At 41.4% G+C, this 12,657-nt stretch overlaps 1 protein-coding gene across 1 annotated transcript in view; it reads right to left on the reverse strand.

Moving 5' to 3' along the window:
- snd1 (staphylococcal nuclease and tudor domain containing 1) overlaps nt 1-12,657 on the reverse strand; it is a 77,020-nt gene that overhangs the window by 1,604 nt on the left and 62,759 nt on the right. Inside the window, exons 18-22 of the mRNA XM_063216786.1 lie at nt 11,795-11,939; nt 8,134-8,257; nt 7,145-7,214; nt 3,552-3,665; nt 2,022-2,225 (exon numbers count right to left, since the gene is read on the reverse strand). Coding sequence (XP_063072856.1) covers nt 2,022-2,225; nt 3,552-3,665; nt 7,145-7,214; nt 8,134-8,257; nt 11,795-11,939 — 657 coding nt within the window. The remainder of the gene's footprint in view (nt 1-2,021; nt 2,226-3,551; nt 3,666-7,144; nt 7,215-8,133; nt 8,258-11,794; nt 11,940-12,657) is intronic.

Raw genomic sequence — 12,657 nt, forward strand, 5'->3', positions numbered from 1 at the left:
TATGAATATGCTGAAAAACATCTTAATTTCCATCTGGATCAATGAAGTTACTCTATGCTACTCTGCTGTACAAAGGCAAATGCAGTAACTACGCCGACATTGAAAGCGAGAAAAAAGCCTTCAAAGTCTTGGTATTAGGTTGGATATTGTAATTACGGCAAATTTGACATCGCAATATCTCTAAAACGGGACACATTTGGACCATAAGGCTATGTCACAAGATAAAGGACTTGTAATGAAGACCATTCATTAAACTTCACTGTCTAAAGCTTAACTTTGACAAAAGATGTAGCTACCACACTTTGCCTTTGTAGGGCAGTACTGTACTCAACTTTCAGACTGAGCAGGAACTGAAGAACATGCGGTAGAGATTACAACCGCCAGTCTGATGGGCAAGGGCACCTCTGGCAACAGTGTCAGTACAACCTCCAGGGCCGCATTTAATAGTCTCTATTTAATATAAAAATAGGCTAATCCCCAAACATATTACCCTATCATGTCCACCTTCTTTAATCTTTAATCCCCAACTACAATCTGGACACATTTGCAATCCATTCCTGAGCCACAAACCTTTTGATAAGGCAGAACAGATGAATCTGATGGGTATGGAACTTAAAGAACTTTATACAGTAGATACAATAAAGCCATATTCTTATCTAAAATGTCTATTCCTGATTAAATAAATAAAATAAAAAACGTGAGACATGTTGCTCAGTTGCATTGATGTTCGTTCTGTATTCTAAAAGCTTGGACACAGATTGCGGAGGCTTTTCAGCACCTCTTCAGACTTTAATCCCTGAGTCCAGCTACTGGCCCGGCACAGCCAGTTCCTCTGGTGGCTGATCCTCTCTGATACCCACACAGGGAACAGGTGAAGTGACTTCCGGATTATTTTATGACTGAGCACGGCTCGATGAGCTTTATGAGAATGACTGCAGTAAAGCTCTCAAAACCAACAATGAGCTCTATTACATAAACATGTGGAGTTCAAATCACCAGCCACCATCAGACATGCCATATAATATACAGTAGGCTGACACGGAACACAGTGCAATACAATAAAATGCAATGCATACAATAAAAAAAAATTGAGTGTAGAATAAGGTGACGAAGCAGCTTTGAACTCAAATGATGTGCGACTACAGATTTGACAGTTATGCCTTGTCTCAAATGCCGGACTTCTGTCAGTGGACTGACAGTGCATAGTGCACACAGTGCACTAAACTCTTTGGTGGATAGTGTCGTGGGAAAGTTTGGGCAATATAAACTGTGCCCCTACTGGAAGTGGCAGGCTAGCATAGTATTAGCTCGCCAAAATGGAGGTTGGCTAATGTTTACATTACACAGCGTCTCATGCTTGCATTTACATTTCCTTCACCCCAAATGGCAATTCTCTCTCATACAATACTTGGCTTGACATGAAAAGGTTGACGTCTCAGCAACAATGCTTACAGAATTACTTCTACTGAAGCGAACACCACTTTTCTTCCATTACATTATCAACATGGCGGCCGTTTAGTGCGTGCAGTGTCCAGCGTCCAAGTACTGCGATTTTGACCGTTGTTAGGGCAGCATCTGGGCACTTTCAGTGAACTGAATTTACCGAAATTTTCACACCAGCCATGCTGCCTTAATTGTTTTAGGGACTAGTGACACGACATGTTTAAAAATATATATAAATATATTGGCCTTTACAACAGTAGCGAAATAACAAATTTAGATATGTTTAGGGTAACTGGCAATCCATCAACAAGGTGAATTTCAATATTTTGAAATGAATCATTATAAAATGAATATAACCATATCTTGTGATTTTTACTCAGTGAAAGGTTTTGCCCAGTCAGTTGCAGCTGGGACCCCACATCTTTGCTTGCCGTCTTTTGCTTGAATAACTCATCAAGCCAAGCCAGCAAGAGAAAAACATTTACGGTTAAAAGTCTCAAACCAGTCATTCTAATGATAAGACAATAAAATGCATGTCACCAGTGAAAGAGTGCTAGTATACAGCGACTTGGTCTTACCATTTTTGCCAGATACTTTTCTTTCCGGACGTCCACCATGACCAAGCCTTCTTTCACCAGTCCAAGACCCACGTCGTCTTTGGAGTCGGCAAACTGAATCGTGACGTGAGGGCATGCTACGCCATTGTACTCCACGTTGAGCAGACACTGTGTGTTCTGGATGTCTTTGACAATAGTGTCCACCACGTCAGCCCGTGCGTCCTCCTGCAGGGGGCGATACTGGGTCAGACACACAGACACAATCTCTCCCCCAATCAATCACATACCCATCATCTTGGAGAGGACATCTTTAGACATCAAACAAGGATGAATATGAACATACGAGACCAAAATAAACCAATCGTGCCCTCAAGAGAAAACATGCTCAAGGTCTTCAGCCCCACCACCCTAAGACAATCATTCATTCAACACTGAAAAATTGACCAATAGGTCACTCCATGCAGTCCATACAGCGACCAATCAATCTCTTTTTAGTGAAGGCTGTGAGCTCTCAAGCAGTCTCACACACACACACACACACACACACACACACACACACACACACACACACACACACACACACACACACACACACACACACACACACACACACACACACACACACACACACACACACACACACACACACACACACACACACACACGACATCGCTCTCAATACTAGGAGCAGTCTCCATGGCAACCTGTGAGGGCTGCCTGTCCTTTGGGAGGCCGAGATGGAGAGGAAGTCTTTGAAGGGGAAAATATACGCCTTTTTGTTTCTCTCTCTCCCTCTGGTCAACTTGCCTCACTTTTGCAGTGGGGGAGTTTAGTCCAACATGGAGCAGAGGAGAGCCCGGAGAAAAGAGGCAATACCACCGTCATCACGAGGGAATTTTGTGCAACACATAAAAAAATTGAGGCAGAGTCATTTTGTGTCTATGGTTCTAAATGATATCTGATGGTGGGCAGCGTGCATGTCCTCACATCCTCCTTTAATTACATTCTGCCCCACACTGGAGAGGAGAGGGAAAGGAAATAGTCATGGCCCAAAAGGAACAGTCAAAGGTCAGTATGTACAGTGAGACTAATAAGTATTTGATCCCTTACTGAATTTGTTGGTTCACTGTATATAGTACTTCCTGCTGATGAACCACAGTCTAACACATTTTTGCAAATATTTGTTTACATGTGATATCTTTTTGTAAGTTGGAATTATTTTTCTTTACCTTAAACTGAGGATTTTCTATTGGCATGTTTTAGGTAGCCAGTAAGGTTGTGTTGGATGTAATAAAGTTTAGAACAAGATTCACAAAACTCAATAACACTTTCAAAACACCTCATACAGACAATACAATGTTATTCAACCCCCTACCTCTTTAGCATTAGCTCACGCTTGAAAACAGACCAAAAACATTTTGATAATGAACACCTAAAATGTTACTCATTACTTATGTCCATAATGGGACAGATTAATAAAACATGCAAAGATGACAGGTGTTCCTGAAGGTGTTGACATATATATATGTTTTGATATGTCCATATACTTACGTCCTGTGGCACTTGGATGAATGCAAAGGCATATTCTGTGGCCTGAGCAGGAAGAGTGCGGGTGCTGAAAGCAGGAGGGAGGGGAGCCAGGCGTGTGGAAGAGAGAGTCTCCCGCTGTAGTAAAGGATGACAAAAAGCATAACAAGCTGTTGATATGAAATGGACCTTCACTGCTTCAAAAAAATAATCTTTTACTTAACCCCAATCATTAGCTTCTCGTTTTGTATGAGTGTAAAAGGGTCAATTCAATACATTCCACCGTCATTACTACCCAACACCGGAGTATGCCATCTAGTCATAACAGCCATTGATTCATCTTTAGACGGTTTCGTTTAGGTGTTCCATCTCCCTTACTCTTCTTGTAGTCATCATCCACCCTCCATACACGGTAGTAGCGATCCCTCCGGGTTTTTATGTCAGTTTTGTCCACTTCTGATGCTATTAGCCATTCCCGTAATATGGCTGGTTTAGACAGTGGCAGTCGGTGAAAACGGTCGGGGTTCCAGCTTTTCATTTTACAGTCGCAGCCGGTGTAAGAACCGCGGACCATGTTTAGCCTAGGCTACCTAGCCACCTGACTGAGTAGCCTGCATCCGGGTCAGAGAGTTGCAACAGTGAGACACCTCTGAAAACACTGGCCAGTGAAAGACTGTGTGGTCCGATGATCGTCTCTGTGCCTCGGTTTGATTGACGAGACCTTTGTGATGAAGTGTGTATCGTTTTTGAAGTTGTTTATAGCGGGGAAACATCAGAAAATAATAGGCCTGTAATTGGCCCCGCCGTGATGCATTGGCTGCGTTTTTCACCAAAAAGCTTAAAATTAGCTAACTCCATAACGGCGCGGCATTGCCCAGAATGGCTCATCATTAGATACATTATGTGGCATGGGAAAGCGATGGTGAAACTTTCATTTTACGCCGGAACTATCCTTTAATACTACTTCCCAAAGGACAGAGTTGTGTCTGTTAAACTATGTAGTTAGACATCATCTGCTCGCATCACATGTGGTGTCTCCCAAGGTTAAATTCTGGCTCCCTTACTTTTCTTACTGCATGTGTCTTCACTTGCCTCAGTCCTTGATCTTAACTCAGAACAGCATTGTTATGCAGATGGCACACAGCTATATTTTCCGGTCATCACCAACTAAACTGTTGAGTTCCATGACTGATAAAGTCTTGATGGCAAATAACAGTCAGCATTTAAATGAAGACAAAGGAATTGCATGGAAAACTAGATTGCATTCTCACAGAAAATGCTGGAAGCTCCATAGGATTGCATTCAAATCTCACACCAATCTATTTAAGCCAGGAGCACACTCAAAATGTAAAAGTTCAATGCAAAGAAAGGTTGAAACGCACACCGATGACCTCCCTTTTAATCCCTTTTCATTCTCTACCGGATTTTAATCTGGGGTGTACTCACTTTTGTGAGTACATGTTCAAACATGAATGGCTGTATTTAGTTTTTTTCCGAGTGAACAAGAAATTTAAGTGGTTAAATATGTTGTTAAAAGGTCACTAATCATTGTGTCAAAGTAAAATTTCTGTAATGCTTTCCTATGAAAAGATATACTCACAAATCTGCAAAAACAGTGAGGGGTGTACTCACTTTCGTGATATACTGTATGATATAATTTTGAAAATCAACATGGGTCTGAGTGGGATTCGAACTCACAACCTCCAAATCTCCAATCCAGCACCTTTGCCATTGATACTAAATGACATACATGCTATTTTAAGTTGGCTAAGGAACACTGCATATGATATAATTTTGAAAATCAACATGGGTCCGGGTGGGATTCGAACTCACGACCTCCATATAATCCAACACCTTTACCATTGAGCCAAGCAGCTGGCTGTCATGAGAATTCCAGCAAGACAATATCACATTTTATTATATGGTTGTGACGTCATCTGTCGAATGCTCCATTCATTTCAACGGGGCTCCCCAACGTTCGGACGTCTGTTATTTTTCGATAACGGACGGGTTGGTCTATAACAGACTGCTAAAGCGACTTTTCAACAAGACTCTAATCAGCTGCTGTGATGGACAGCACCCGTTGTCCTGGCTACCGCTGTCAATGGCAACAAGACGTTCACTGCTAAAGCCACTGGCTTGTATACAAGTCAGTGGCTAAAGCGAATGTTTCATATCACTCCGCAGGGGGTCCGGTCTTTTGTCACTCTAATCAGCTGCTGTGATAGACAACACCGGGCAGTCATGGGTGAGCGGTTAGGGCGTCAGACTTGCATCCCAGAGGTTGCCGGTTCGACTCCCGACCCGCCAGGTTGGTGGGGGGAGTAATCAAACAGTGCTCTCCCCCATCCTCCTCCATGACTGAGGTACCCTGAGCATGGTACCGTCCCACCGCACTGCTCCCCATGGGGCGCCACTGAGGGCTGCCCCCTTGCACGGGTGAGGCATAAATGCAATTTCGTTGTGTGCAGTGTTCACTTGTGTGCTGTGGAGTGCTGTGTCACAATGACAATGGGAGTTGGAGTTTCCCAATGGGCTTTCGCTTTCTGTTGTCCTGGCTAGCCTACCTAGCTGTTGCCTAGCGGTGTTCCACAACGGCACTGTTTTGTTTTGCGCAGCAACAATCTTAACATTAAATAGGTCTAAAGAAATGTCCCCGCATGTGTGAATCATTTAAGTATATCCATATAATAAGCGGGTTAACTCCGCTCCGCGTCGGGGTCTAAAGATTCTCTCTGTCGTGCTGCTATTCCACGGTAGCGACCTTCTCGCCGAACGTTAACCCTTACGTATTGAAGAGCTGTACAATAGAATTCTAGAATTGTAGTGCAGGTGCTCGTTAAGAATAGAATGTTGAGAGAAAGTGACAGTTGAGATGGAACCCTTTATTGGCAGCACCTGTTCGGATTGTCTGTATGGCAGTTAGTATTGTGCTCTAAGGCAGATGGCAGAATCAAAACAGTTTCTAGTTTTTAGATTGCTGCTGTTAAAAAAAAAACCTTGACTGTAAGGCGACCCGGTGGCGACCCGAATGACTTTGATCTTCAACTTGATCTTCATTCCGCAATTGTTTATAATCCAGGTGGTGTAATAAACCCAGGAACATTATATATCATTGGAAAGCTTAGACCCTCAGGAACACACCTAGCACTACTATACAGATTTGAACACATTTTATGTGCATTATTATCAATTTATTACACAATGTCACCTTTCAAATTTGACCCTTCCAAGCACCCCCCACCTGAGATGTCTCCCCACCTTCCTAGGATGAGTGGACATCCAAACATTAACATATCTTTATCCCCATGGTCTCAAAATGTCTGACACTCCTCCCAATATAAAACAGTCTATCTGGATAACACTAAACTTAAAAGATTAAATTCCTTTCTCTTGAATTTCTAAGGAACACTCCAGTAATAATATATAATCAGAGATATTCAGGATATTTGCTAAATTGACGTGAAATTACCCTTTAATTAATGTAAATGCTACACTGTTAGTACACCAACAACAATAGTGGCTACAATTGAATTCAACACTTCAAAACACATGCATGCAATACAGTATGAAAATACCCATTCTCACGCATTAACACACAATTGTGTTCTACTTACGTTGCCATAGTCGATGTAGAATACGTTGACCTTTGCAGGTGATTCAACCCTCTCCACTCTGGCTCTGTACCTGGAGGAAAAACACAGTACAGAGACACATTGAGCAACAAATACACACGTTGTAGATTTGAGTAGATTTAAGCCTGCACCTCATAAAACATCTGACCTGGGAGCAGGACAACCAAATGACAAGCTAAAAGAGTTAAAAGTCAGCTTAAACCAGGATTTTTCTGCTCCCACTTTTTTATTTTTTGCTTAAAAAGGTGCACCATGTAGAGTGGTGGCCAGAGTAGCTATTGCAACAATGCTAAAAATGTCCTTTTCTGGAAATTCAAAATGGCGGACCATGGAGAAGATCCCCCTTTTCATGCATGAAAAATGAAATTTTTCCAGTAATAATGAGTACTTACAATTAAATGGTGGTAGTAAGTATTCGTGGAAAGGTAACATTTCTGAATGGGCAGCATGAATTCTGGACATAAACTACTAAACATATTACACAGTGCACCTTAAACGTTTTGGGTGAAAACCCTTTTTTACGGTTCTCACCAGAAACGTACGCCATGATAAAAAAGTGTGTTAAGAAATATTATGGTTGAAGTGGACTTTTTTCATTTTTTTATCTCAAGAAATACACAAGGACATTTCAGTTTAGTGCTGAGTATAGTGTTTTGAATTTTCTGTCCACACTTTGGGAAAGACGGCCAGTATGTTTGCATTCATGTTTTACATTATTGATGTAAAAGTACATTTTTTGTGTCGTTATTTCAGTCAGTAATTCTTCAATCAACAGCAACAGCTGATTTTTTCGCATAATTATCTGCACACAGACTAACAATGTTTGTGTTCACAATCTCTTTGCTCGTTCATGCTTTGGTTTACAGGCAAGAACTGTAGGAAGGGTACTAATGTTGTTCCACTATGATGGTATTATTTGGAAGTAACAGCAGTAGAGGTGTGATCTGGTTCAGATGATGTGGTGAACTTACCACTCGCCATCAGCAAATTTGGCAATACAGAAGTCACCTCTGCGTGGAGCATAGGAACCTTCTACTGGCGGCTGGGCAGCAATTTCTGCTCGCATGGTCTCCATCAAGTTCTCCAACTGGGCACCTGTGGGTGGGTGTGCGTGCATCATGATCATGTGTAAATATACAGGTATCCATATTCAACACTGTCCTTTACAATTACGCTCCCATGACTGCACCACATCAGTACTCGCAGGCTCAATAATTTTCATTGATTTTATTGTGGGTGGAAGTATCGCTGAAAATACATCACTGAAAGACTGACCCCATCACGCTTCCTTCAACTTCCCGTACGTGACACTCATGGTGTCCCTCACGCAACTGGCCATCATGCTTCTCCCATCCAATGTGCCCCATCAATGTTTTACCCATCACTGCGGTCCCATGCTTCCGCTTAGTTCTGCCTCGTTACAACTCTTATCTGGCACAGCAGTTTTAAAACAATTAACCACCACACTGTAAATATGCGGGAGCAAGGGACATCATTCTTAAAAAAGAATTATATAGAATATTGGGTTACACTTTACTTGACGCCGGCGTCATACATATGACATAAGTGTCATAACAGTGTCATAATAGTGTCATAATAGTGTCGTGAGCAAGTCATAAACATAATGCTAATGTCATAAACGTTTTATGGCCATGAAAAGTTGACATTGTTAGGCCCGTCTTTGTCATAACCGAATTTCACTCAAAGACAAAGTCATACAATGTTTATGACATTGACATAATGTTTATGACACATGCATAACTGCATTATGTTATGACACCATTATGTCATACGTATGATGCCGGCGTCAAGTAAAGTGTAACCGAATACTGTACGAAGGACCAGATGTTGCAGACAACTTGCCAGTGTCAATAAGAAATAGTGTACACTGACATAACTAGTCAGCTTTGCCATTCCTGTCCATTCAAATAAAGGGAATTTAAAAAGAATGTTGAGTGACCAAATTAAATTGGATTTTAAAGTCGTCTTTCCTGTAAAGTCTCTGCAGGTCACATGAAATGTCCACGCTCCTTTCCCCAGGCCTCCAACCTTGTGCTTCAGTGTCACTAATGTGGAATGTGGAAATCAATCAAGCAGCTTTTTGGGGCCTTTCCCAATCTGATTGAAAACTTTTGAATTGTGTTTTGCAAAGTATGAAATAATGAGTTTTTAACAGTCATCAATGACAACATTCCTTGCATCACTTGACTGGAAAAGAAAGAATGGAAGGAACTAGAATGACTTGCACCCCAAGTTACTGGATGTGTTCTTGCCCATCTTTTACTACCCTCTTGGGCGAAGGAGAAATGAACCCAAAGTAGTGACGACTGGTGGTGCTAGAGAGTTTGAAGTAAAGGTCAGTGCAATACGTTTGCGTACAGTACATGAAGGTGCAGGACGTTCGCTATTCTATTCGATGAGATAAAAGTTCACTTCTTACTCACAAGCTTTGCATAGCTTTTATGACAGGACAGAGGTTGAAAATTGACGACCTACTTTCGTGAACTACGCCAAATACAGTATATAAAAGGACATAAAAAGCCTTCTCTGATTTATTAATCTAAGAAATGTTGAATGTGCTTTCCTAAGCAGCACGATTCTGCTTCCATCCAGTTCTCCACTTTGAATTCTACAGATCTCATTAAAAAATAAATAAGGTGCAAGGGAGTCCTTCGTTTACTATATATAGCCCTAATGCAGACTTTTCATTTAGCCTAATTAATACAAGACCTTTTTCTACTGTCTGAGGACAGTCAAAGTGCAGTGCAAAGCACCTGTGTAAGCACTTTTGAAAGGTAAACCTCCACACTTATCACCATAAAAATGATCCTGGCACTGCAGCAGTGATCAGTACAGCACTTTTTCAACACACTGCCACTAGTTTGCCGATTAGCATATTTATTCTCATTTTTTTAACAGCAAAATTATATAATCCACAGTTCTGATAGACAGGTAAATGACTAAACTAAATACAGAAAACTTCTTCACCATGTAACATACTATAGTTTGCATACAGGTACAGCCTAACATGTAGTGGTGTCAACAATAATCAATTCGGCAATGCAATGCAATGTTTATTTAGGTCAGCGGGGCATGGACAATTCAATTCAAAGCGGCAAATTCCGTAATTGATGCTGCAATTTTTTTAAATTTCAATTACTTCCGTGGATATTTCAGGAGCAAATGAATGTTAAATTAAATAAAAGCACTTTAAAGCATTGTAAACTGCAAGACTGATACAGGAAACAGCCAATAAAAATGCTCAGTATCTGTCTACTTGTATTGCCTCTATTCTTTAATTCTTTATTTCTTTAATGTTGTCCTATGAAAAGATATAATTACAAATCTGCAAAAACGTGAGAGGTGTACTCACTTCAGTGTCATACTGTACCAACAAAAATGACCCAAGAATTCCCTCATCAATATTGCACATTAATTAAGAATTCCATGATGGGACTGACCGATAATTCTGCTTTCATTAAGACTGTGGGTGAAATAATTCATGAGCTCAAAAACTCTAGGCAATGTGAGTGATAGTTGAGTCAAGGTGAGCTTTTTCCATGCCACTAAACATTTCAGAGGATAATTTATGCATATGGTGAGCCGAACTCCTTGGCTTTATAGTTACACAATATTTGCTAATGAAACGCCAAGATGGGTCTGGACTGTGCTGAAATGCATTTTCTGCAATCTGCAATACCCATGGCCATGTTTTACCCTTCTCTTGCTAGTAAATGGCTCATTAGCCACAAATGAAAGGTGAAAGGGAAAACACAGAAGCAGCTATTGAAATAAAGACAGACTTGAATCAGGGATGACTGTGCCCCAAAGTATTTTTGAAAATCTTTAAAAAAGTATGCTCCGTATTCCAAAGTGACTGAGGAAGGCACAGGTGCGCCGAAATGTCAGAGTCAAACCATACTGCTGATAGTACAGACAAAATAAAGACATCATCCCTCCTTTCTGCATAGGTTGTTCATTGCGGTTGGGTATTTGCAGTAATTATCCAGTGAGGGCACTCAAGGTAGATCTCACATTTTTCATTTGTCAGTATAAATTTTAAACTAAAAGTGAAAATAAAAGTGAAATAACTGCTTTGAGCAGAAAATTAAACATTCAAGTGGACACAGTTTAAAATGAGACATTTTTAAAGAAAACATGATAAACATAGTTCCTCGTTTTAAACCATGGGGCTCCATTTTATTAAGTGTGTGGATCCAAAAGGCTTCTGTCTCAGTAGCAATTTGATCACATCACCCCCGCGTTGGGGAGGTGTAAGGCCCTCCGTACATGGGTTCCAACAGCAATGCAGAGCACTTTCACTTCCGACACGATTCCGATCCACGCAAACAATTTCACCACGGTAGAGCATGGATAATCAATGAGTGGCGCCGACAAAATAGAACTCGTCCCTAATTGCCAGCCGACATCCACGGATGTCCGGACATAGGCGAGGGTGTGCAGGGTTGTATTGAAAACAATGGAATTGAACTTTAGCAGAGGAATGCTCCGCACTTTGTTGGAGCCCATGTGTGAAGGCCCTAATGCTGTCTATTCCCTAGCATTTTAAAGATGTGCATGAACCACGATTCCCTTTTGCATAGTGGCAGCTCTTAAACAAAAAAAACTCACCCGTTTCCACGTCCTGAGTGTAGAAGTGCAGTTCGTCTGTGATCTCTGTGACGTATACGGATCGGTACTTAGCAACCCGCTCCTTCTCCTCTGACTGCAATGCTGCCACTTCCTCCGTAGGCTTCTCCTCAAAGTTGGCCCAGATCTGGCACAAAACCAGACATACAGAGAATTATTTGATAAGCTTGCAGATGATTGGGGGATACACAACAACATTATGTTAGGCTTAGACTACTAGGCTTAGTCATTTTATGAAACGTTGCCGTTTTGGGGGAGGAAATGTTACAGTCAGTCCTTTATTTTGAGAACAGATTTACTGAAATGATACAAATAATGGAATTCCTGCAATAATGGGATTCTTGTCACAAGAATTTTTGCTTTACGCTCATAGCACCAGCCATGCACAATGTGACAGAAAAGTACCATACTGTAGCATCAACGAAGCGCGCAGTACAACTGTACAGTGGTTAGAGCTGACCCTTCCTGAAAAAAATCAAACATTTAACTCCTTTCCATGCCTTGTAATGAGACACAGAGAATTGTACTTTCCTGCGACAGTATATATACACGACAGTATATTTCGTTTTGAGCCCAAGCTACATAGGGTAGCTTTAATAAGAGAGGCTTGGGCCAAAGGGGAATGACACAGATTACGGTGTCACCACTCATTATGGTGGCAACTGTCACAATGTCATCTTTGGCACAGCTGGTCACCAAGGATGCTGAGACCCAGCGGCTGTATAACCTCTGACACGAGTTATGCCGCAATGGCAAGGGCACACGGGACTGTTTCTGCTCCACGTCCTAACACACATTCACAAAAACACACCCTGTAATGTCCTCATGCCAAAAGCATCAACAGG

Source organism: Engraulis encrasicolus, chromosome 15 (genome assembly GCF_034702125.1).
Source record: "Engraulis encrasicolus isolate BLACKSEA-1 chromosome 15, IST_EnEncr_1.0, whole genome shotgun sequence".
NCBI lineage: Eukaryota > Metazoa > Chordata > Actinopteri > Clupeiformes > Engraulidae > Engraulis > Engraulis encrasicolus.